This window comes from Cygnus olor, chromosome 3, assembly GCF_009769625.2.
Source record: "Cygnus olor isolate bCygOlo1 chromosome 3, bCygOlo1.pri.v2, whole genome shotgun sequence".
In the NCBI taxonomy this organism is placed as follows: Eukaryota; Metazoa; Chordata; class Aves; order Anseriformes; family Anatidae; genus Cygnus; species Cygnus olor.
In genome coordinates this window covers 87,431,714-87,457,395 of record NC_049171.1, presented here as the reverse complement: position 1 = coordinate 87,457,395, position 25,682 = coordinate 87,431,714, and the positions used below count along the sequence as shown (strand labels likewise).

The following is a 25,682-nucleotide window of genomic DNA, read 5'->3' as shown; positions in this document are numbered from 1 at the left end:
GAAGAAATTTTTTTTAAAAACTTTCCCATGCTCTCTTTTCAAATTTATAAACATTAAAGTTCAAAGGTGAAATATTCCAAAGTCATGATTTTTAACAATTTAGTAAGCTAGATTTCAGTGGAACCCAGAAACCTAAAATATTGACCCAAAAATAATTAAATTCAAAGTTGGAAAACTCAAATATTGATTTCGAGGCAGTCCTTAAAAGTTTATTTACTTTAATTTTACAGATAAGTAAGAAATTCAAGATGTCACCTAAGCAAGTAAAAGCTTTTGAAAAATCTTGCTGATATGCCAAAATCACAACTTTCAGTTCATATTTCTCAAATGTTTGCAAACAGAAATATTGGATACGCATTGCACAAAACGTTTTACTGCCCTATTTCTATTCCTGCTTCAATACTTACAATGTAAGTCTCCTGACTTCAGTAGAGATAAGAAATATGCTGTTAGTTAATTTTTTGAACCAACTGCCTACACATTGAAGAAACAGAACTGAGTGCTTTCCTATCTTTTGTATTCTTTCATCATTACAGGGATGAAACACACCCTTTTACACATGCAGATTAAGCATGCTGCAAAAAAAGAGAGAAGTACTGCTTACTGTAAAACAACAGAATAAAAATCTAAGATATTTATAACAAATTCTTTAAACGTTCAAATCTAAATGTTAAAATACAAAACCAGCTACTCACGAACACAGTTTGCTACTCAGAGCAGACAATAACATAAAGAAAAACCACAAACTGTTCCTCCAGTCTCAGGCCACTGCTTACCTTGTTTTAGAGACCTGATCCTCAGAGGGAAGGAATGGATTATTGACTGTTGCAGACGAGGTGTTTCCAAAAGCTGTGAGGCCCAACAGTTTGATTTGAGAGAGGCCTAATGTACTAGCATCCCGTGGACGATGGAGACGAAGACAGACAGCTGAGGCAACTTCAGCTTTTACAAGCTGGATTTTTATATACGTGAGACCACTTGTGATAACAGGAGTTGACAAAGGTAACATATTGACACCATCTGCACTTATTTCAACAGATACTGATGAAGGGCAAGCTACAGAGTAAGATAAGAACGTTTAATACTACTCAAAAAAATGGTAGTAGTTTGAATTTTAAACATTAAACATGCATTCCTGTTAAAGATACAGAACAAGATGATGAAAATGATCTTAGGCAAACACCTCTACAGAACTGCAATTAAAGTATTTGTCCTGTGTGATGACATATGGTAAAATGCATAAGCATTTTGATAAATGGTTTATATTAGTTCATTCCAAAGATTTAACATGAAAACAAGTCCTGTCAGTATAAATACCAAATTTTCCCTGGCTGGGCTATGACAGTAAGAGCTGAAAAACTGCTTCTCTCATGGTTTATTCCAACTGCCATGCCAAATCAGTTTGCCTGAAGGCTCCTGATCAACATCATGCTCTTCCAGAGTTTTGAGACATTTGACAACTTCCATGGCATATTTAATGTTAATGCCACAAAACATATTCTAAGCTATAAGAAATCAAGCAGAATTGGAGCTTTCGATTCTCAAGAAAGGCAGAACTATCAAGCTTTTTAACTAATTTTATTGTCATTCTTCAAACAATTTATCAGTTTTAGTTTCTCTGATTACGTTTCCTATAATTTCTAAATTTTACCCTTCAAATGCTCAAATCAGCATCAATGTTAGCAAATCTACTTACTTGCAAGAGAGGCCAGATGAGGCTGGATATGGATCTCTTTGAGCAGCACTGCTGCAGGAAGATGAATTGTAAGATCACACCAAGCTTCCTCAGGTAAAAATATGTATGACCACGCAGCAGACCGAGCTCTTCTATGTGGAGGAGTAGCCTGTAACAGTACTTCAGCAGGCTGGGCAGTGGGGCTGCTTGAGGTGATTGAACCTTCAAAAAAACCAGCAGTATTTACATTATTAATATTTATTAATAAAACCCTGATCAACTTACGGCCTGAATTGTGGAAAACACTTTTTTCCATCTCACCTGTTTTAGTTTATTCATACATTCCAAATACAATAATGAGAACTGCTTAAGTGTTTTACTTTTTGCTATTTGCTACCAAAACCCTAAACTTTCCATCAAGATCTAATTATAAAAACAAATCAAACAAAAAGGTGCAGGTTGACCAGTATGCTTAGAACTTGACCTCTGTTAATTCATAGTTAACATAATTAAAGTTTTAAATGTTTAAGTATTAGAATGGTAACAAATACCTTTATAACTGAAGTCTGCTAACATTTTTCTGAAAAAGCTCTGTTTAACATGAAAACCTTTTTTCTAAAATAAGGCACCAAACCCGAAAGCCTATGACCACATGAATATATATTTTTCAAATCTTAGTAGGATTTAAGAATGAAAGACATAGGCTATGTCTTCCAGCAAGTTGTATGGCACACCAAGACCAGATCTGTGCTGTTCTAATTACACACACTTGGGGTGTTTTACTTTACAGCAGCTCTAGCCTGGTCCCATGACTGAACTGCTTATTGGAGGTGAATTCCTGGAGTACACATTTTGACAGACTATTATCCCAAATGTATCCAGTTTGTGTCTGAGAACACCACATGATGAGAATCCATGTGTATAAAGTGAAAAAAATCATAAGGTACACTTTAAAAGAATATTTTATTCAGTTGAGAGTATGAAGATAGATACGCTCATAGAAGAATACCAATAACTGCAGCACTTTGCAAGTTTAGTGGTGAGGCATGCAAGAAACCACTGTGATCTATCTTTAGGACTCTTACTACTTAAAGGAATTAACTACCAACATTTGCAGGTTTATCAGATTTACCTCTTCAAAATTTGTGAATAGCAAAGTAGAAGATTTCTAATGGTCCCATATTCTGCCAAATTATTTTATTCGATTCTTTTAAATTTGCATGAGAGGACTGAAGGGACTTCTCTCTTATCCTACAGTTCTTCCAAAAATTAAAAAAAATAATAAAATAAAATATAATAAATCTTTCTTCACTCTTGACAGTGAGACATTGGACATTATATATATTATATATATATATATATAAATATATATATGTATACACACATTCATTGGCTACAATAGGTTAGCGGGCAGCAACATGGATCATTAAGACACAAGTAGTGGAATAAAAAGCCTCAGTAAAATATTAGAAGGCATCTACATCTCAAAACACATGCATTTTAAAAAGCAGCAGCCACTGTATTCATACCAAAACAGCACTGCAATTCTAACAAATATTTATGCAGGTACCATCGGTGCAATTAGGTGCAAGCATGAGAGCAGCATCAGCAGAAGTAGTCCAGTGCTCCAGCATCTGCTACTCTGACCTAGCTCAGGCTCATTCTGTATCACCTGTCTTTGCAACACTTCTGTAAAAGCTGGATCAAACCTGATGCATGTTAAGTGAAGTCAGTGAGTCTTAGTGCGACTACCGCAAAAACTGGGCTGGACCTGGGTATCCAAATAACCCAGGGGAGGAAGGGAGCTACCTTGATGCAGTGGCTACATCACATACAGATCACACTCCCTTCTTTCCCCTATCGAGAGGAGGAAGGACTAAGCAAAGAATTTGTTTACTCCCTCAACATCTTCTTGAAACACCAGTACCCCCTCTGTTTAGAAGGTTTAATACTACTGCAACATTTAACATTATCACAATACTTTCTGTTAAGAACATAATAAAGATTCAGGTGGCCACTGGATATTAATGCAAGAGAAGGTTGTATCACTTACCCAAAGGTGCAAAATTGTGAATTCCCTCTGCATTATCAGGCTCGGAAGCTAGCACTCTGGCTTTCAAACTGCTGTCTGTTGCTTTGGTGGGACCAGAATCAAGGAATTTCATAATAGTTGAAACCATACTTCTTGCTGTGTTAACAATTGCTCTTGTGCTCGTTACCATGTTGTTACAAATAAGCTGAACACCACCTGTGTACAACATGGTGGGGGGGGGGGAAAACACTGTTCAGAAGCCTGCAATAGATTCTAAGCAAGCAGAAGCAGATTTAGCAAGTTTGCTCCTCCAGATGTACAGCTGTATTCCTTCTTTAAGTGCCATAAAAATCTACAATAAACCTTTTACTTGATGCAACCAAAGGAAAGACATTCTTACCCATATCATGAAACGCCTTCAGTGCCTCACTGGTGTCCAACACTCGTAAAATGAACCAGAGCAGCGGTTCAGACAATTGACACGTGGCAAGAGAACCCTAGAAGAAAAAGTTATGAAATACACAGTTTCATACAGAATTCATATGATATGAAATACGCTTGGCTACTCTTAGTCTCCCCTTTTAGTAGGCAAAAATCCCAGAGAAGAAATCCACCACAGATGAACTTTCTACCACAAACTAGAAATATCACACTCCAGAAGGTTCACTCCTGCAAAGGAGAAATCTTTGTGATATAGAAAAGACTAAACTACCAGGTATGCAGTTATACAGAAATAAGAATATTGGACATTTAAAATACCCACTAATACGAACACAATAAATGCGTTTCCCACTTAAACACAACGGAACAGTCATCTTCAAAAGCCTTTAGCCAGGAATGTTTACAGGAATATCAAAATGTCCTTATCTCTCCCCCTCCACCATGATCAACGGATGAAGCCTTCTTACCTTCTGCATCGCAGTGACATGAGGTTGGAAGAAGTCAAAATTTCTTTTACATAGCAACAGGTAACCTATAATTATCTTAAAGTACTTCAAAATAAGGGAAACCTACCTGTCTTCCCATGTACCCACAAGCCATGTAAGTAAGAATTGGCTGAAGCATCACTTGCACCGTTGTTGCTTTTTTACTAAGTGTTGTCAGGATAGTGAACAACCCATCTCCAACTGATATCGCATCTAAGCCACCATGAAAGTTTTCATGTTTAGTAAGATGTAAGCCACTCGCACCTTTGTGAAAACAGAAACAGTTCAAGGTTCAGAAGCTGAGACCTAAAATACTATTACAGCACAGAGGAGACCTTAAAGACATTTAAATTTCATTTCAGTTAAATATTCACAGTGATTTTCAAAACAACAAATAGACTAGTTTTCATGATCATATGAATTACTATTAGCGTTCCTAGACCACTTAATATATGTATTTCTATTGGAAATACCTCTCCTTGAACTTTCCTTCTCAATGTTACAGTTCAGGATTTATTCAGCAGTATTGACTACACATTGCTGAAAAGGAGGAAGGAAAGCAGTAGAATAGTCTTCCCAAAGAGAGATTACCTCTGTAAATATAACTGTCTCACAAAGCATATGACATCAATCTGGAAGAGCTTTTAAAAGTGGTTTTAGACTGGAGTTGGGGGAATGGATTTCATTTCCCTGCCATTTACAGGAACTGGAATTATACTAACAGATAATAACATTGAGAATGTGTTTAAGTGATCTTTGCAACGTGCCTTAGAGAAACATTTTGGCAAGAGAATTGACAGCTATAGTACTTTAATCACTTATAAGTTGTCGAGAAAGAAAATACTGGTATGCACTGGAAGCATGGACACAGACAGAAAAGTCTGCTAAGACTCAGACTCTGCAGGGTCTAGAGAATTTAAAATAAATGACAGAGGTGAAGCCAGCTAAGGGGTTGTGAAGATTTTGAAGCAAGGAGAGGGTAGAATAGGATGGGAATACTGTAACTTGTGTGATTTTCATAGTCTGTCAATGACAAAGCATGAAACCCTAATGAAATGAATAGACAAGTCAGTCACAAAAGGTAAACGAACAGATGTTTTAACTTCATGCAACAAGTGAATTACTCGAGGCAATTGTGGTTCCTGACCAACTGGCTTGCCAGGCGCAGTAAATCAACATTATTAGCTGAAATTTTGACACCAGAGGCACCACACATTTGCTGAAGTCTTCCAGTTTATCTTCCCTGGGTAGCTAGCATTCTGCACTAGTCATTACACGTTTAAATAATAAATGCTGATAACTGATTTTTGGATCATCTATAACATTGGCAGCAGACTTGGAAAAATGTTTTGTTCAAAGAAATTGTCTGGAGAGACCTCAATGCAGTTTTTCATGAAGGAACTAAAATCACAAAGAGCTTTGTTATATCTTCCCAAAATACACACACACACACACTAGTTGCAATAACCTATATCAAAAGACCTTGGGGGAAACAATCCATTGAAGGGATCAGCTGGCCTAGCACCCAGAATTCTATGAAAAACGTATTGAAACAACACTATCTTTCCAAATTTTAAAAGTACAAAACATTTGCTGGACACAAATTTAGAAAGTCGTGGTTTAGAAAGACATCAAAGTTGTGGATAGTATTTGAATTTCCCCCCTGCAAAAACTCAGAACAACCAACAATTCCCAGAACTACTTTCAGTATTCACAGCATATTTGTGACATGACACCCAACTATCCAGAGTGAAGGATAAGATGTTCTGGAATTAATTTCAGGAAGGTTCCAGCAATGCGATTCAGGCTTGTAAAATGCAGCCTGCTGTTTAATTTGACTACTGGAGATTAATACTTTTTTCTCTGTTGCTCTTATGTCAGATCACTGGTCTGGCATTCACACATTTTCATCCAAAGACTATGTTGCTTTCAGATAATAGCTTTGGTTAAATAGTTTCATACTTGCTTAAAAGAGACCAGCTTAGAAAATACAGAGATACTTCTTTGAAATACGAGAAACAATACAGAATACAAAATTTTACAGCTATTGCCTCTGAAATGGAGTGCAAGATCTTTGCTTATCCATCTTCAAAATATTTTTCCACTTTTGCACATGTAGTACCATTCTTTTGGTATCTTATCCAGTGGTTTGATTTGTGCAAATAAGCCCCCCAAAAATCATATTGGTTACAAAATACCTACCAATAATCATTGCCATAGCGCTGCTGTTACACTGGCCAAGGGCAGACAAAATCTGGCTCATAATTTGTTGGTTGGCTAACACCAAGTCTGCCACATACGCAGTTGATCCTTGAACATTAGGATTGCTTCCATTGCCATCTTTGCCTCCTGAAACCTTTTCTTCATCAGACACACTGTCTGTAGTACTGCTTGCTACTGGCACACGGGCACTATATTCTCGGTTACTTGAAAGTGGCAGTTGAACTAAAATGTTCACCAGCTTTAACAAATCAAACATAAGTTGGTCTCTCGTCATTTCTCCACAGACTGCTTTGGCATCACCTGGACGGATAATATTGGCAAAAAGTCCTCCAAAACATGCTCGAGCACCCACAGAGCTGTCTGAGCCACTGCGAGACATCACTTTGTCTGAACATGTGATGTAATGATGCACAAGGAACGTTATAGACTCAATTACTGCAGAAATAGTGCTAACTGACACAACTTCAAAGTTCTGTTCCAGGGTAAATTCCAAGAGTTTCACTTGTGCATCCAAGGGCCCCTGGCCTGTCTGGAAAGCACCCCTGAAAGAAAAAAAATATAAAGAAAGATATTTCATTATTCAACATCAACAAGTTAAACAGTTTCATATTTTTGTTTGCCTACGTTTTAAGAATCGAAAAAGCACACTAGACATTCAACAAATTAAAAATGAAGCCATTTTCAGAACTGCACTTGAAGCATCAACTGATCTTTCACATAGGTCAAGCATTCTTAATTTTTTTTATATACCAGTCATTACACAGCCTGTGGAACCTCTTCAAGATGTCACTTGCTTGAAACCACTAAAGATGAAAGCCTCCTTTGAAAAAGTCTTTTTTTTTTTTTTTTTAATTGACTGGTTAATTGTGCGGGTACAGATTTGCAATACATTCCTATTCAGTTTTTGTGGGTGAAAAGTTTCATGTACTTGCATGGAAACTTCACAGGAAGAAGTCATATAATACTAAAACCATTAAGAATTATTTCCTGTCCTTTTCTTCCCCATGGTAAAGAAAAGAATGGTCAGTTTTTAGTTATCCAAACAGTAACTACAAGTAAAACCGTGAGAAGACACTCCAACTGTCACAGTTAGGTGCTTGTAGGTTGATTAATAAATGGATCTCTCTTTATTTTCCCAACTGTTTTTAAATATTTACTGGTAGACTATAAAATAAGTCTTCTGAATCAGTGTATTTAAAATAAAGCTGCTAATTCTTTAAATGCGGTTGGGTTACTAACTTCCAAAATGCTTCTCTGTATCTTTTGACATTGATCAATCCTACTGTAACTTTTAACATTAAATACAAAACATTTTCTATAAACTGCCCTGAAGAAAATATTTGCCATTTAATTAGTTCTAACAGTAACACATATTTTCTTTACGATCAATCTTATACATGGTACATGCAGATATGGTGCAATTCAATAACTGCCTGAGGTCTTAGAAATAATCATCTAAACCCTTTTTTGGTGCTTTTATTTCATTTTTTGACTTTTGAGTCCCACCTTTGGTTTGCCTCAAAAAGCCCTAATGAATTCCAAAAGCTACTATTTCAGAGGGATCATCAGCTTATTTCAAGTAGATTATGGTACACAGGCATGCATTTTAAGATTCACTTTGAATTAATGATTTTATTGTATTATCATATTTCTTGTCTAAGTAATAGGTCATTAATGTAACCCGGTGAACACCACCCATCCAATTCAAATTACTGCGGTAAAATTTCTTAGAGAAGGCTGAAACAGTTTTCTGTATGATTAAAGGATAGATAACACCAAAGTGCCACCTACTGGGAAGCCAGAAGCAGAAGAAGCTCTTCCCTAATTATATGAAGCTTTTGTCTGGGGATATGCAGAACATCAACAAAATCAATGATAATTCCTAACGCGCTTCAGACCACACAATTGCAACATAACCAGTGTATTGCCATATACAAAACTGTCCTGTGCTCATTGACCAAGCTTTGAAGAAGCAGAGCTGTTAAAGACAAGCCAGAAGCTCTTCTCTCCTTCCTGGCCAGCTGCACTGCTCTACACTAGTGGGGAGATGAGACATCAATAGGCTCCAGGAAGAGAGTAGGACAAAGGAGGTTTCCCACTGTGAGGAAGAGGAAACGAGAAAAGAAAGGCAGTGCTAACTTCCCCAGTGTTACGCCATCAACAACCTCATCTGGCATGAAAATGGCCAGCCTAAGGATCTGTTCCTACCTACAGCAATGTCATTTTGCTTAAGAAATATCCCCAAGTAAACACCAAGATAGAGAGAGAGAGAGAGAGAGAGAGAGAGAGAGAGAGAGAGAGAGAGCGAGCGAGGGAGGGAGGGAGGGAGGGAGGGAAGGAGGGAGGGAGGGAGGGGGAGAAGTACTTTTACCAGCAATAAGCAGGTCAAAAAATCTTCCACCTGTGGAAGAAATAAACTGAAACAGAGGAAAGAGGCAAGAGAACTTCAATTCAGAGCCAAAGGTAGTTCCACTTCCTAAATTCAGAAGCTAGTAAAAGTAAAATAGTGATATGCCCCTAAAAGAAGTCAGAGAGAAATTACTTCCCTAGATGAACACCCTGTGTAAATCCAGCTTCAGGTATTTACAAAATCCACAGAGGGAGCAGCAAGATACTGGGGTTGTTCTCCATTAGCAGAGATTGAGATAATGTTTGAAATGCTGTAATTGTTTCAAAACTGGTATGTAAATCCTCTCATGCTGGCTGGAGTTTTGAGCAACCTGGTCTAGTGGAAGGTGTCCCGGCCCATGGCAGGTGGGTTGGAATCAGATGACCTTTAAGGTCCCTTCCAATCTAAACCATTTTATGAACCTATGATTATAAAAGCCATTCATGTTATTTTCACAATCTGAGAATAATTTGCTTAGCTTTTCATTAATTCAGGCCTCTCAGGATACTTTTTCTTTTTAATGGGTAAGCTCATCAACAGCACTTTTATTCTAGGGATTACTGTAACAGGAAAAAAGGCCTACATCTTAGCTCTAGATGTTATAAAACTCCAACCAACTGCTTATTGCTTTCATTCACTGTCCCTCACTTGAGGACAACTGTGTGTGGATTCCAGGTGAGCTCTTCCACATTCCAGAAACTGCCTAGATGCACCGGTAATGCTGCAAAGATCTCCATCCATATATAACTTGCCAGTATGACAAGGGGCAATGTACACATTTCACTTGTGATTCACACTCACACAGATTTTAAAGACAAGGAGTGTATAAGAACAAACAAAAAGTTAAGATTTACCTTTCTGTTGAAAGTATATGTATTAATTTCAATAAAAATTCACTGAACATCTGAGGACAAGTTGAAGAAAGGTGCACTTGTAATCGAGTAAGAAATTCTTGCATAGCTTGCGTAGCTGTTGGCCCAACCTAGAGGAAAAAGCATTTTAATAAGTATATATAAAACTGAAAATGTCTTCAAGAACATTTATTTCTAGCAGGAAAAACATTTTCTAAGAACAAAAGAGTATTACGTATTGCTTCATGAAAAATTTTACGGAGTTTTCACAAGAGAACTATTCTGTATCAATTTATACTATGTGGTTTTCTACTATTATCCATGAGTAAAAAGCAAATAATTCCGTTCTTTGCCTAAAACTCGTTAAGCATCTTGAGATTTTATCTTTTCAGCAATGCAAACTATGCCTCAAACAGAATATATCGCTGTGCTAATGTGAATAGATTTTCACAAACTATACATTTACATATATGTGCTTTAAACTGGTAGTCCTGCACAATGTTTAAATTCTGGAACAGCCTGGAAAAGACTGGATATTCTAATTGTTTTCTGTCTCCTAAACTGGTTTTGGGACTACTGTCAAATATTACATACAAATAAGTTAACTTGGGCTTTTTTTGCCACCATTCACAAATATCTCAAAGACTGTGAAGAGGAGAAAACCATTAGTTGAAATTAGAGAAGAAACAGTAGAAACCACATTAATTCAGAAAACAGGCATAAAATAGAGGCATGAGAGGTTTTTTTTTTTTTTTTAAAATCTGGAATTTAAACTGGAATTTAAATTCTGGATATTTAAAGTTAACCTTGTTTTCTTCATCCCTATCCAACATGATTTCAGTAAGCTAACTTATTGTTAGCTTATATATAAGCTAACTCTTGTCATTTTTCCACACATACTACTAAAAATCCTAACATGGAACACGTTCACATAGCATTCTCTCCCTGTAGCAAGTGTCCATATAGTTGTAAAAAAGAAAGATTACTAATCATACTGGATTACCGATATGAATTTCCCTACAGTTGTTTGTAAGAACCAACTAAGGCTATAAAAAAAAACAAAAGCAAGCCAAGAATAATACATTAAGAATAACATATTTATGTCAAGTGTATTCAAAACCTACTATGAAGAGTTATTCTGTTATTTTAATTGGTGATTACCTGTGGACTGTGTTGATTTGTTCCATGAGGATTAGTGCCGGAAAGAAATTTCACTAACACATGAATGAGGTTTGGATCTGACACCAACAGTTGGGCAGTACTTTCCTGAGCTCCAATGGCACTGCTTGGACCAGCTTAAAAATAAAAGCTGGAAAATTAAATCTCTCATCTTAAACATTAGGTGTAAATCCAACATTTATACTGTATATCCATTATACTTACTGCATTATGCACAAATATTCACAGTAGAATCAGCTAACAGAAATTGGTTGCTCAGGACTACCATTTTGAGTGAAGAGTTTTTAATTAGAAAAATAAAGTTACAGTTATAACTACCCCCAAAATATTCCATTAGTATCTAAAGTTGCTAAAGCAAAATTCCCAAAAGCAGAGTTTTATTTTGTAGGAAAAATATTTACAGATATTTTGACTTTTTTTTTCTTTGCTAGTCTACCACTTTAATAAGGCTTAAGTGCGTTTCTTAGTTCGACATGCAGAGACCACATGTTCTATTATCCTGTAAACAATCAAGGTATTGTTGTCTGTGGCACATTCAGAGACTTCTCATCATGGACTAACACTGCAGGATAAGGGTTTTGAGGACCAAACGTAGAATTAAAATATACTCTTCAATGATCAAACAAATAAGCTTTATTAAATGTGCAGCCTTATTCAGTAGTGATATATAAAATCAACTCAAAATACAACTTGAAAAAAAGCACAGCTAACTACTGAACAAAAAGACTTGCTCTTATAATGTTATACCTATCTAAATGAAACTCCAGGTTATTACATGCTTAAGATGTGATCTCTTTCTGACTATCACCATCCCTGGGGGTGTTGACAGAAAGGTTGGACCTGATGCTTAGGGACATGGTTTAGTGGGTGACATTGGTAGTAGGGGGATGGTTGGGCCAGATGAGCTTGAAGGTCTCTTCCAACATTAATGATTCAATGACTCTATATGTGAAAGAAAGACAAACAAGAGAAAATGGTGTTCTGATACAGAGTTTGTCTGGTCATTCTGTTAATCAGTCCTCAGTATTCACCGTAACTTCCTTATATTAAACAATAAAATACCAACTAGGAGAGAAACATTTCAGTCAAAATGAGATTTAAACCCTGACTACTTCCATCTCAGCTGAAAAGTTTCCAGAGCAATTAAATAAAAATAGCATTGGAAAGAGACTTGCTATTAGAAGAAATCCCTACGGGAAGATGGAAGAAGTAGAAAACAAAGATAATTCATAGTAAGTTTTCCCCTTATCAAATGCCAATTTATTCTCAAATTGCAGACAAATTTCTTCCTTTAGATGAATGCAGAAAAGTAATGCTGAAAGTATTTCTTGTGCAGCTACACAAATAATTTCTCATTGAATTTATCAGTATTAGTCTTAGAATAAGTACGTATGGCTCTGACTGATGGAACGGCAATAGCTGGAATTGAATAAAAGCAATAAAGCACACCAAAGCATTACAGTTCCAGTGTACTGTAGACAATAAGCCTGCTCTAGTTTACATTAGACAGTGCAAAAAATGGAAAAGCTAAGTCTTGTTTGGGTGAGGGAGAAATGTGCAAATAAATAAATAAATAAAAGCTAAGTGCATAATTTCACTGGTTCCCTGAAAGAAAAACTGAACTTTTCAGAACCACAGAGAAGAATTCCATTGCAGGATGTGCCTTGGAAACACCAGCCTGGATAAACTGATCAAGTTCATTTTCCCCACCACCTGAAGCTTCACCCCATAACATTTACTGAAGTAAAATACTCAAAACACTAATTTTCCTCATAAGAAAACTAGGTATGTAGGTTGCCAGTGGGATTTTTTGGTTGGTTGGCCTTTGGGGTCATTTCTGAGTCTGCAATAGTTCACCTTAAAAATGAAAATGCCACTCAGGTCACTAAAGACACTAACTTGCTGAGGCCATACCTCTTACATGTATGCTTGTTTTCTGTAACTTTTCATTGTTTCAATGTAACTGCACCACCGAAACAGCCTCAAAGATTAGTTTGAAGCAAGATTTCATTTTATTATTTCCAAAACTACCACATATCCAAATTTATTTTGAGGTAAGTGTGCAAAAACTCCCCAAGTGTTTATTTTACTTGAAGAAGTAACATACTTTTGTGCTTTACTGCACTGTTAAATGGTACCTTCAGAGAATCACCTATGAAGTCCACAACCAGCGCAACAAGCAACACACTTATTCTGTGTTTTTTTTTTCCCTGTTTGTTTTTAAATACTAGAACTTCTTCAGAATTGACAGTCCACTTCATATCTTAAATCATTACAGAGCTATAGAGGACACAAGAGAAGTTCTACTCAAAAGAATGCTGACGTCACTTACATTTCATCAGTCTCAGGAACAACATGTCTTTAAACTACTCTCTCTAAATTGTTTGCTTATACTAAAATAAATAAATAAAACAACCCCAAAACCCATCTCTTCTGGCAAACACATTTTTGAGAACTGTAAGTTGCTGGGAACTCCTGCAAGGCACTGTCTTTAATGGTTTAAGAGACTGATTTTTGCTAAGCCCTGTTTTCAGTTAAAGCACATGGAAACCAAAGTCATTGATAGGAGAATGCTCTGATGGATCCCACCCTCAGTTGTCACAAAGTGGACAGAGTATTTCTTTTCTTAAATATCATAACTCAGTGCCATCAAGATAGAATATTATTTTGGATTACTAGCTACTGAGGAATCCTGGCACAGAAGTTATCTGATGTGTGCTGAAACTTACCTAGCTTCTGGCTCTATAGGTAAGTACAGGAAAAGGAGGCAGTTGGGGCTCAAATCTTATAAACACCAAAATCCACAACCACATTCACACCTGTGTTCAATCACAGCAGTCGCTTCTTAGCAGCTTTTTATTCAGATCATCTCTTACTGATCTCAGGCAGTTGCCTAAGAAGCTCCCACATATGCGCAGCTGCCTATCTATCAGTGTCAGAACACAGACATTGTCTCATACCACATGGAAGAGGTTCACATATAACCAGTGGTGTACACAGCAAAATTTTTGGAAATTGATAGCTTACAGTTACAATCACGGTGTTGACAATACACATGCATGACAGGCACTGTTATTCTACAAATCTGACCACGTCCTGTTCTCAAATACAAAGACTCTGTGAATATCAACAAAGTCTTTTCCATTAATCTACCCTCAGCACCACCATTTCACCTAGTAGCAAAAGTTTCAGCATATTTTCATGAGACTGATCTCTAAATAACATCACAGAAAAAGGACAGAGTGAAACTTGTAGAAAAAAAATGCACCCCTAAGACAATGGTTTCAAATGGTGTTTAAGCATTTAAAGCCTTGTGGAGCAAAGCTTTAAAAAGCTTTTAAAAGCATTTTTAGAAAAGCATTTAAAGCTTTGTGAAGCAGCTTTGTGGAAAACTGTTGCAAGTAGTTGTGTCACCAGAGAATGGCAAATTGTTTCAGAAAAGCATGATCTTAGATGACTCTGGGTTTCTTTCTTCTGTAATTATTGCCTTTAGTCATATGCTTGGCATGAAACCAGAATGTAAAAGAGCTCTGATTTGGCCTAATATGAAGGTTTTCAGAGATTCCAGTCTCCAAGTTCTTAATTCTTGGTATCTTCTTTAGCCTTGAGGACAAGGCCACAAACACATTCCTCATGACAGCTGTCGTATGATAGTAAGCTATTAAGAAGCTTAAATTCTTCATTCAAAAATAACATCCTTTAATTTCTACCTGACTTGTGGCAATATCTCATCCACAATGGGAGATTATTTCTACTGTGTTATGGAGCAATATGGAGAACGCAAGATAATCTATTGTGCATAGGGAAGTGAAATGAAATAGATGGATTTCTTTCTGAATAGATCTGGCTTTTATGGGCTTATCTTCAGGTAGCTTAACATAAGCCGTGACTCGAGTCTGCATATTTATGAAAAAATTCCTACTGCATCAGAGAAACAAACACTTCTCACACTACCTTAATCCTCACCCTCTGCTACCTCTACCCATAATACAAAGCTACTTCCCAAGGATCTTAAGCTAGGCCTAAAAATCCTTTTTAGAGGACACTGCAAACTTAATTGTAATAGCCTTTTCTTTTACCACTAGGGTTTCATTTTTCATGGTACAAGCAGTCTATGGAGCCATCTTGATAAACTCTCGATTAACTCTTTGAGGAAGAGCCAGCCAAAGTACTTCTGTGACAAAGGGAAAATTCTGGTAATCTTTCAGATGGAAATCAACACTCATTTGCACATTGTAAAAACAAATAACAAAAAATCCCACAACTTACCATTAAGCTGCATATTTGTCATGAGAGTTAGGCTATGAAGCACAAGGCACCATGTCCGGAGTAAGGTGTTAGGATACCATGCCAGAACTGACAGGAAGCTAGTTACTGAAGCTGTCAACAGAAACATGTTTTACTAAGCATTAATTATCAGGGTATTAAAACAAATTTCTCATTTTGACTGCTATTGTTTTGTTTGCTCTATTTACTTTGTTCTGACAACTACTGTTCCAAGCAATTAGGAAAAGAAGCTTACACCAGCACTTCACAGCAACTGGCCCACAGAACTTTCTACAGTGCCAAACCCTGCCATCTCAGAAAAAATGATGTAAAGAAATATTGTATTTCAAAGGTCTTCACAGAACTCAACAGGTTCATTATAGTAGGCCTTAATGTTTTAGACCCTCACCACAAGATACCACAGTTGTTTTTTTTTACACTATATAAATTACTTTATATAAAAAAATAGACATCTTTTTGACAGGTCAGTAGACTGATGTCAAAAAGTAAAACGGCATCTCCATGCCTACCCCTAATATCAGATATTAATCTGATAGTAATAATAAACAGTTCATAGGATGGTGTACCAGGAAAAGAAATTTGTCAGAAAAGTGCATACAGGTGCACAGTTCACCTTAGACTAAGACATGTCTTAAAGAGTCTCCTGGAGAGTAACGATGAATTAAGAAGCACAACCTTTACAATTTAATTTATGAGGAGATTACTCGAATTCAAGGAACCATCTCTCAGTTGTGTATTAGCTACATGTTTTTCATGTCAAGAAGATAACGAGACCAGGAATTCTTTAATAAGAACACAGAAATCATTCCGTCACTGATCTTGACAAGAATACCAATAGGCAATAATCTCACACCTCCTGAAAATGCATTTCCCCTATTTCATGTATTTTTACCTTGATTCAAGGAAATTACAGGTATTCGATTAGCATTATAAAGGAAAATATCAGCGCCACTATCTTTACTTCCCGAGGAGCTGGAATTCAGGCTTAATGTGAGCCATAACTGTAAGAGGGATTCAAGCTGCAAAAAGGAAAAAAAAATCAGACCAAATTCAAGTGTTTTTCCAGAACTGCAGAGCAAAAAAAATTTCATTTAAAAAGTCTTATCTACATTTTCAACTGTTTCTGTTCCACTGATAACACAAATACACACTCCACTACTTGATCTAAAGATTCTGATAAATAACATATTCAAGTAAAAACCATCATAACTAGCAACTTATTTTGCTATGTTTTTGTTATGGACTTTCAAAACACAGTGAAGTTTCTCTTAAAAAAACAAAGTTGTACACACTGCTCAAAAATCTGTGTATTTTTTATTATCTGGAAAACCTTTCTACTGAAATACTGGTTGCATGTAAGCTTTTGGGATGTCTCAATTTAGGCAAGTGACATTTAAAAGTCAACTGAAATTATTCAAAAGGTACTCACAGAAGCCAATTTAACTATTGGGAAATCTTCTTTACTATCAGGGAGACACAAATGCTTACTCTGAGTAACTCCCTTGAGGAAACTAACTACTTGGATGTTCTGGGGAAACATCAAGGTCCTTTACCTCACAAACTGCATTTTGGATAGGGTATGTAAAGAATGATTGAGGGATGCAGTCAGCCATCCAATTAAAATATAAACAGGTAGGTAGGTACCTGAGCACTTACATACAACATACTGCGTTCCCTTGTGTATTATCAAGAACAGCATTAAATCAATGACTTCTCAGAAAGCACAAATCTCATTTTAACATTTAGAATCACAGGATGATTCAGGTCAGAAGGGACCTCTAGAGGTTATGCAGTACAATATTGTGCTCAGGGAAGGGCCAACTAAAGACATCAGACTGATTTGCATGAGGGCTTATCCAGATGGATTTTGAAAACCTCCATAAATGGCAACTGCACACTTAGTGACATTCTTCACTAACAATAAGGTAATCGCCGTCCTTTAGCGAACCTACTAACTTGTTTTTAAATATGGAAAATGTACTCCTACTTTTCTACTCTAACAAGAAAGTCCCTAATTGTTAAAAGCCTTCAGCAGCTTATCTATGACATTATTAGTACTGCTGTCCAGGACAACTTCATTAGCAATAAAGCACATAACCTAGCAGGTTAGTTGCATTCTAAGTAATAAGAAATATAGGAAAACAAGTTTCAAATTCAGAGAGAAATATTATCAAAACATTTAAAAGTTCATACTTCTATACCTGAACATGGTGGACTTGTAGCATGGAAAAGAGTTTGTTGAAGCATGCACTCAGCATCGGTATAGATGACAACTGTACAATCAACTGGGCATTTTGGTTAGCAGTATGCAATCCCCTTAGCAATGAATCATCTGTTCCGCTAGGAGACTGGGTTACTAAAACAAGCAAACAAAAACAATAACATCAATAAATAAATAAATAAAACAAAGTACGCACCCACAATTATTTTGGGCAAGTCGATGAATGAAATTTCATGCTTATTTCCTCATATTTTATACTTAAGGGAAATACACTTATTTTATAATTTACAAGAACATCTTCCACGTGGTGTTCATGTGAGTTGGACTGTTGACTACCCTATTATGAAAGCCATACTTCAATGTCAGACATCATCTTCACAAAAACTGTTTGAAAAGTAAGCCCAAAGAAACATATTTTAACAGTTTTTGCTAAACGTGTGTTTTGTAAGTCTCCTGGTAACACTTAATCAGCATCATGGGTGTTTTGACAACATAAGTTTACTGCATAGTCAAGTTCAAAATACTTGAAAAGTACTGAAAGCATTTTCACTTTCATCACTGAATAGATGAAACAAGTACAAAGCAGCTTACATTTCACAAAGAATAAAGCTTCACAAAAATAGGAAACAATGTTTACTTGCACCTGGCTCAGAAAATGAAGCATTTTTTCCACTATACTATTATGCACTGTAAAATGAATCCTGCCTATCTGACCAATTTCAGAAAATATCTTAAATAACGTATCCACATAATTTAGAAGTCCAAACAAAGAAATATTTCTGAAGCTCAGCCTAAGAAGAAAATTAAAGTGAAATACAATTTTTTCTAAGCTGCTAAGTGACTGCAGAAAATAAACAGTACAAATTTCAAATGGTTATCGTATGAAGAGAATTATTTGACAACATATAGTTACATGTAGGAGATGTGTTTGTTAATGCTTGCAGAATGGAATCAGCCTCCAGGGTGGACATCATTTTCAGCATCAACTCAGCCTGCTGTTCAAGTCCAACTTCTAGACGTGCATCTAAAGCTACACAAGGCAATGAACAGAGTAAAACTGAATTATATCAAAGACATGCACAGCTAGTGAGTCTAATATCCTGTGCAAGCAATACAGATGCACAGTCCAGCTAAACTGAAAAAAAAATCTCAGTATCACTGATAGGAAGATTCACTTTTACCTATGATGCAAGCAGAACATAGAAACTTACACTCTGAACTGAGCATAAGATTCTTATGAACATGCAGTATATAATCAATAAAATCACAATTTTCTCATGAAACATATATATTTCCCCTCACAGTCATCTTAATATCACACACAACTAAATCTACATGTTTAAGCCTATATTTTTCTGAAAAGTAATTGTTCTCAAACAAGAACCAAAAAAAAGTGTGGCATGGATTTATTCCATCAGGTAGCCAACTATACAAAATATCAGCCAACTAGAAAGAGCTTCCAAAATTTGTAAGGACCTAGAATACAAGAATAATTTTCAACTGACCATAAGGGCGTGTTCAAACGTTTTAGAAAATAAGATTCTCTGCTGTATTTTAAATGAAAACCTCACATAATATTTTCTCAGTTATCACAGAAAAACTGTGTCATATAGGAAATTTAATTCTTTTAGGCTGAAGTGTGGCACACAGTATCACAGAACAGACACCTCAAACAGTTCATTGCTCACCTTGAGAGACTGATACGCTCACAGTTTGTGATCCATTTTTCTCTGTAGTTACTGGTGGTTTTGCAACTGGAATTCCTACGCCTCCAATGTAAGGATTGTAATTGTAGGTACCATAATCAGCACCCCAGTAATCATACCATGTACTGCTTATAGGCTTAAAAAACAAACAAAACAAGAAAACATCAGCAATTCTTTAGACTGCCCAAGTACAGAAATATTTTTTTAATTAATGCAAACATAGTAGTTACAAAAAAAATAAAATAAAACCAGAATATTGGATGCAATAACTTTAAAAATTTTTATTTCTTGTTACAGTACAAACTACTTTATCCTTAGTGATTGTAAAAATCCAGCAATTTATTTAGCTGTCTCAAAGACTGAGAAAAACAGTTTGAAAATGTTATCAGAATTTACTCACATATTTGTACAATCCTGTGATACTCCGCTTCCGAATTCACGCAGATATTTTGAGATGTAATTTATCAAGACAGAATACAAGTATAACAGTACTATTAAACTACCTTGAGGCCTCAGTGAGGCTCAGACATTATTTACACTGGGTTCTGTAAAATAAAGACTTGAACAATCTCTACTCGAGTGTCATAATTAAAGACACTAAAAAAGCACATGGATCACAAGAAAAAATAGTAAAATAAGAGTGTGTGTGAAAGCATGTTGTATATGCATCTTTTTAATGTGAAGATCCTGTATCAATTACCAGTTCACAGAAACAAGAAAGCAGAAACAGATTTTAAGAAATATTAAGAATGAAGAATAGTTTTTCTGGCTGTATTCTGAAGAGCAATTGGGCAATAAGATCATGAATATACCCATGGATGAAGTGAACTGGGGAATAATGCCAAATTCCATTATAGCACAACAAAGGAGGGAGACAAAAAAAAAAAAAAAGAGTGGGTGGAATAATTTTGTTGGGTGAGATTTGAAGGAAAAAAATCTTTAAGTGAGAGCTAATCAGTGCAAGGACACAACAGGATATAGAAAAAAGTAAGAAAATGTAGTACTGTCTGACCACGTGGAAAGAAAAACAATTTAGAAAAACCTTCAGCCTCATTTGAATTAAGGTCAATACTGAGGGGGTAGGAAAACCCCAAATGAGAATTTCATCCTATTCAACACAGAGAAAAGGCTCAACATATTATTATGAAATTACGATTAAACTCAAAACATGCTGTTTATATGGATATCTTCATGGAAAATATTGTGTGGTAAACAGAGATATGAATACACCTGAGATGTGAACACAATCCTTACATTCTTTCCTATCACTCTAATATTAAGCCTTTATAAAAAGGTGAGAACAGGTCTGAGGGATCAAATATAATTGAAGAAGAGAAAGATTTTCTCAAGAGAGAAAGGTTTTTACTATTTCACATGTAAGGGCTACCCTGAAAACTCACGTGCATCATACCTTGAAAACTTTGGCTGCAAGGGGATCTTTTTCCAAATCTATATCCAGAGGATCAATATCGACTTCCATCAGGTCTTGCAGTAATTCAAGGTCAATGTCTTTATCTTTTTCCAAAGATGATAGAGGTGGAGCACCTTTGTATGATTAAAATGGTTTTAATACTACCAAGTACCAATTACAAAACAGGGGTATATCATATACTTTATGGGCAACGCTAAGGCTTTTAATAATCTCAGCTCTTAGTGGAAAAATTTAATGCATGCATCAAACCTGCCTTTTCTTAAATAAACAGAACAACAACCACTTTTTACTGATCAGAGATATTAGTTGAAGAACTGCTCATATTTTGCCTTTGTTTTCAGAAATTATTTCATCAAAAATTATTTATTAATATTTTGACAGATAAGTAACAGCAAAGTTTTTTTAAAACAACAAAAACAACAAAAAAACCTTTTCAGTATGCATATATACTTCAAGATTACGGACTAATGTACCTGTGATGTCATGTGTCAAAGGTTCATCTATCGTTTCCACTAATTGAACTGTGGATTGCTGAAGAGAGTCATCAGAATCCCCAGCTGAAGCTCCAGCATCTTCTCCCAAAGCACCTTCTTCCATAGCTTCAGCTGCTATAGGTGCCAACAGCTCTCCTATACATGACATTAACCAGACAACTCAATTTCAAACCCCATTCCCATTACAAATTAACATCCCTGCATACAGGCCAACTATCTGTTTTTCTTCATCTAACTGAATTCTCCAAGAGCTAATTCTTGAAAAGTGAGGAGTTCTGGATAATTTTCAAATAATTGGGGTCACACACACATACGCATATACAATGTATACACACGCTTTACTTTTCAGTGCAGAAGTCATTTATTCAGGATTGACTGATAATCAAAAGATTTTAAACTCTATTACAATCTCATCTCAATTTTCTTGTGAATCATATTTTTTTTCCTCACTATCTTAAGAGTCAGCAGATTCTAACAAAATAATAAAAAAACAAAACAATGAAGAAAATCAGTTTTCAATGTAAGCTACATACTGAAGAATATGAACTTAAAACAAACCTGCTAGAATATCCTGCAGCATGCACGTCAGAGAATACTGAGCCCATGCTCCTCCCCAAGAGATGTCTCCCCTGTTAAAGTCAGTTCCAACGAGAAGCAGCAACAATCTTTCCAACTGAGTTTCATTTACAATCTCACATAAATGAATTGTTGGTCTTGTAGCATTTGCAATTCTAGCAAGAACCTATAAAAAATATGAAAATATAATTACATCAATTCTCCTCCATATCCCAAGAATGAAGCAATCAAAATCAAGACAAAATTTTCAACTATCCCTACAACTACACTCCAACTGATACAGCACCAGTCTTCCTGCCAAATGATGAACTCAGGGACCACAATTCATCCATGAAATTCACCTCTCCACTTTATTACTTGAGATTTTCACTGTCGATCAGTGAAAGTGGCCATCATTTCTGGCTCAGAGTAAAACACTGTAATCCTGATTCTCCCACACTGTGTAGCTCAACAACTTTTTTTTTTTAAAAAAAGAAGTCTGAAAAATTGATCTCAGCACTGTTTCTGTAGCAATGTAAAGCTACAAAAATATCTCTAAATAACCTTAAAAATGCCTTGCTCAATCTTCAAAGATTGAGCAATTTTGGAATGAAAAATGGAATTGGAGTACTACTTCATTGCTCAAGTGCCGAGAGGTGAGTCAAACATATTTAAAAAGGTTCCATATTAAGGTCATGGATCATCTACAAATACTCATATCTGCATGAAAACAGGTCTGAAGAGCACGCTAAATAGCACAATAAAATCTTCTTTATAAAGGAAAATCCTATACACTGAGCCTTTAGAAAATCCACAATATTAAAAACACAAACAACAACAATAAAGCTCAAAATTTCTTGGACATAATACATCCAAAAAAAAAGTCTGTGCCCAAAGTAAATCAGGCAGTAGCTGCCTTGTCATGGAGTCCACATTCACAACTAATGTATTAAGTTCAGAGTGCTGTAATAAACCAGGCAAAGTTGCCTGGCAGTCTGAAATAACTACAAATTAAGATCATTTTCACTTTAAAAATAAGCAGCATTTATCTAATTTCAGATACAAGTTCCAAGAATCTTCTTGGTAAAGGTTATGGTCAAAAATATAGTAGTTTATAAGAGTACTGAACAGGGTTATAAGAAATAACTCTCCAAATTGATGACGGAGCTGAGTGGAATTATTAAGTCCTTTCAACATTGTTCCTTCCTTTGGTGCAACACCTTTGCAGTTGTAGTGCATTTGGACAATTCTGAAGAGTGGCACTTGCAGTACTAAGGAGTAAACACACAGCTCCTAGTATGTTAGGCACAGCTCCTGCTCTGGGAAAAGGGAACCTCCAATCACACTTAAAAAACAAAGTAGTAATTATACTGCTACAGGATTGAACTGGATATAGAATGTGACATTTAACTGACCTCAACTTTTTCTTACTTATTACAACCTACTTTTTGTTAGGTCATGAATAAATCGGAGTTCAGCCTCAGTAACTGCATGAGGTAAGAAAGAATTGTCTGCACAGACCTCCCATTTCACAGCAGGAGGCCAACATGTTCACCAAGACTCTTGTCTATAGGAGGCAATATCCGGGTTTGCTAAAAAGATTAAAAAAAGGAGTTTTCCATTCCACATTAACAGCTCCTATGGACAAATGGTGGAAAGCAGACTTGACTTTTGGTTATTTGACCAACATCATCCTCACGTTACATTCAAAAAAGATCAAGAAAAAGTTCATATTTCTTCACCTTGGAATTGTGATCCAAAGTCAGTTGCCTTTTAGCTGTAAGATTCTAGGCCAAGTCCCAGAACCACCTTTTTTTTTTTTTTTTTTTTTTTTTAAGGTTTCTTTAGCTTTTTCAGTAGGAAATTTACCCTGTGATAACCACTCTGTAGGACATTTACCCTGTGATAACCATACTCCATCTCCTAAAAGATAGCAGGAGGTAAGTTACAGATGTAATTCTTAAAACCAGCCAGGATTTTTTTCTTGAGGCTGAAGAGGATTAAAAGAAAAAAAGCAACCCCCGAAGTGTATGCAGAAAATGCTCACAATTACAAAATTTTTGCTTTCATTTTCTCTTGAAAAATGTGTTTGCAGTAGTCAAATCAGCCTTCTGAATACCAAAATCTGAATAATTGACTCATGTTAGTGGAAACTTACACAATAGAGAAGATGTAGACAGTAGAAAGAGCAATATGAGCAAACACTGCTCAAATCCCCTCTCCAGATGGGAGAAGAATTGAAGGTAACTGGAGGGCTGCATGTTTCAAAAAGCAATGCACAAGAAATCTAGCTCACAGACCATGTTTAATTTCTCTGAATTCGCAAAAAAGAAAGATTTTGCATACTGCTACCTAAAAGCTGAGATCCATAAATAAAGATAGAAAGACCACTGGTCTGGACAGATATTCTGTCATAGTTACTATTGATAATCCAGTAAGAAAGAAAAGATTTTTTGCCAAGACCTGACTAATTGCATTTGTTTTTCAGAAGGAAAAAAAAAAAAGAAAGGTGCTATGTAAGCACATCCAACTAGCAAGACATAACACAAAACTTTTATATACTTATGTCAACCCCGATCTAGGATTATAAAATCCCAGAAAATCGTTGGAAAGCATCAAGAAACAAGCAGGAAACAAACATAGTACACAAGAAGCTTCACTTAAAGATCCCCATCATTCACAGTACACTTTAAAAACAACACTAATTTCCTTAATGGAAGCTACAATAAAGATTTTTCGGCATCCTTCAGAAATTACACATTTCTACAGCTGAAGTCAAGGTTGCAAGCGTGTTCTTACAGACAACGTCATGCAAAATCATTATAAATAAGCAGAAAGAATTGCCCCCAAACTGTATAGAAAAACTCCCACAACTATCAATGAAACAAACAACTGCTATAGAGACTCAGAATCCTGAGTTCAGGCTAAAGGAAAATACTTTCAACTGACTAATGGAGTGCTAACAAGATGGTCATGTGCTTGCTGCTTATTCATGTTTAATACCATGAAGATAAGTAATAGTTTTCATTTCCATAATTTTTTTAAACAAATAAATCAGATATTTTTACTAGGTTGGAATGTTAGAACTTTACAAATGTACTTACACGAAATTTTTTTTTTTTTAAAGTTAGTCTTTCTAGGCCATTTTGAAGCCATCATTTTGTAAATTACACAAAAAGTGACAGATCAGGAAAAACTACCTCACCACAAGTTACTAGAAATTTCACTGCTACAGCTGATTTTTTTTTTTTTTTACCAGCAAGCAAGCAAAAAAGAAGTGACAGAAATGTGGTTTCCACTGCAACTTTAGAATGATATTCCATGTTCTGTTTACCTTACAAACAAACAGAAGTAAATCTGCATGACAAGTAAAATCCATTGACAGGAGAAAGAGTGCCAGCTTCTGCACTACAGAAATACAACGTTCATGTGCCAGTGTAAAGGGAAGTGGTTCAATTTCTGGAGTTTCTTTTGTTGTTGATACTTCAGTATCTAAAGTAGAACGAGGCCATTCTGCAGTCCGACGTAAACGTATTAAATCCTTGAAGTGCTGTAGAAATTAAATTTGAAACAGCAGTTACACATTTTAAGACTAAGCTCTGGATCTTCTCCCAGCAAAAATCTGAGGCAGCAATAACAGTAAAGGGGAGTCTAAGAGTATATGTGAATCTGGAATGGAATTAAGGTTTTACTGGCAGAAATTTGTTTTGGC

At 35.9% G+C, this 25,682-nt stretch overlaps 1 protein-coding gene across 1 annotated transcript in view; it reads right to left on the bottom strand.

Annotated features, from left to right (window-relative positions):
• The window catches only part of BIRC6 (baculoviral IAP repeat containing 6), a 178,741-nt gene that overhangs the window by 81,107 nt on the left and 71,952 nt on the right, over window positions 1-25,682 (bottom strand). The window contains exons 35-51 of the mRNA XM_040553622.1: window positions 25,305-25,520; window positions 21,974-22,157; window positions 21,395-21,550; window positions 20,901-21,034; window positions 19,472-19,625; window positions 18,697-18,813; window positions 17,764-17,918; window positions 16,455-16,581; window positions 15,545-15,655; window positions 11,258-11,391; window positions 10,100-10,227; window positions 6,836-7,398; window positions 4,722-4,897; window positions 4,108-4,204; window positions 3,729-3,923; window positions 1,697-1,897; window positions 777-1,056 (exon numbers count right to left, since the gene is read on the bottom strand). Of these exons, the coding sequence (XP_040409556.1) occupies window positions 777-1,056; window positions 1,697-1,897; window positions 3,729-3,923; window positions 4,108-4,204; window positions 4,722-4,897; window positions 6,836-7,398; window positions 10,100-10,227; window positions 11,258-11,391; window positions 15,545-15,655; window positions 16,455-16,581; window positions 17,764-17,918; window positions 18,697-18,813; window positions 19,472-19,625; window positions 20,901-21,034; window positions 21,395-21,550; window positions 21,974-22,157; window positions 25,305-25,520 (3,128 nt within the window). The remainder of the gene's footprint in view (window positions 1-776; window positions 1,057-1,696; window positions 1,898-3,728; window positions 3,924-4,107; window positions 4,205-4,721; window positions 4,898-6,835; window positions 7,399-10,099; window positions 10,228-11,257; window positions 11,392-15,544; window positions 15,656-16,454; window positions 16,582-17,763; window positions 17,919-18,696; window positions 18,814-19,471; window positions 19,626-20,900; window positions 21,035-21,394; window positions 21,551-21,973; window positions 22,158-25,304; window positions 25,521-25,682) is intronic.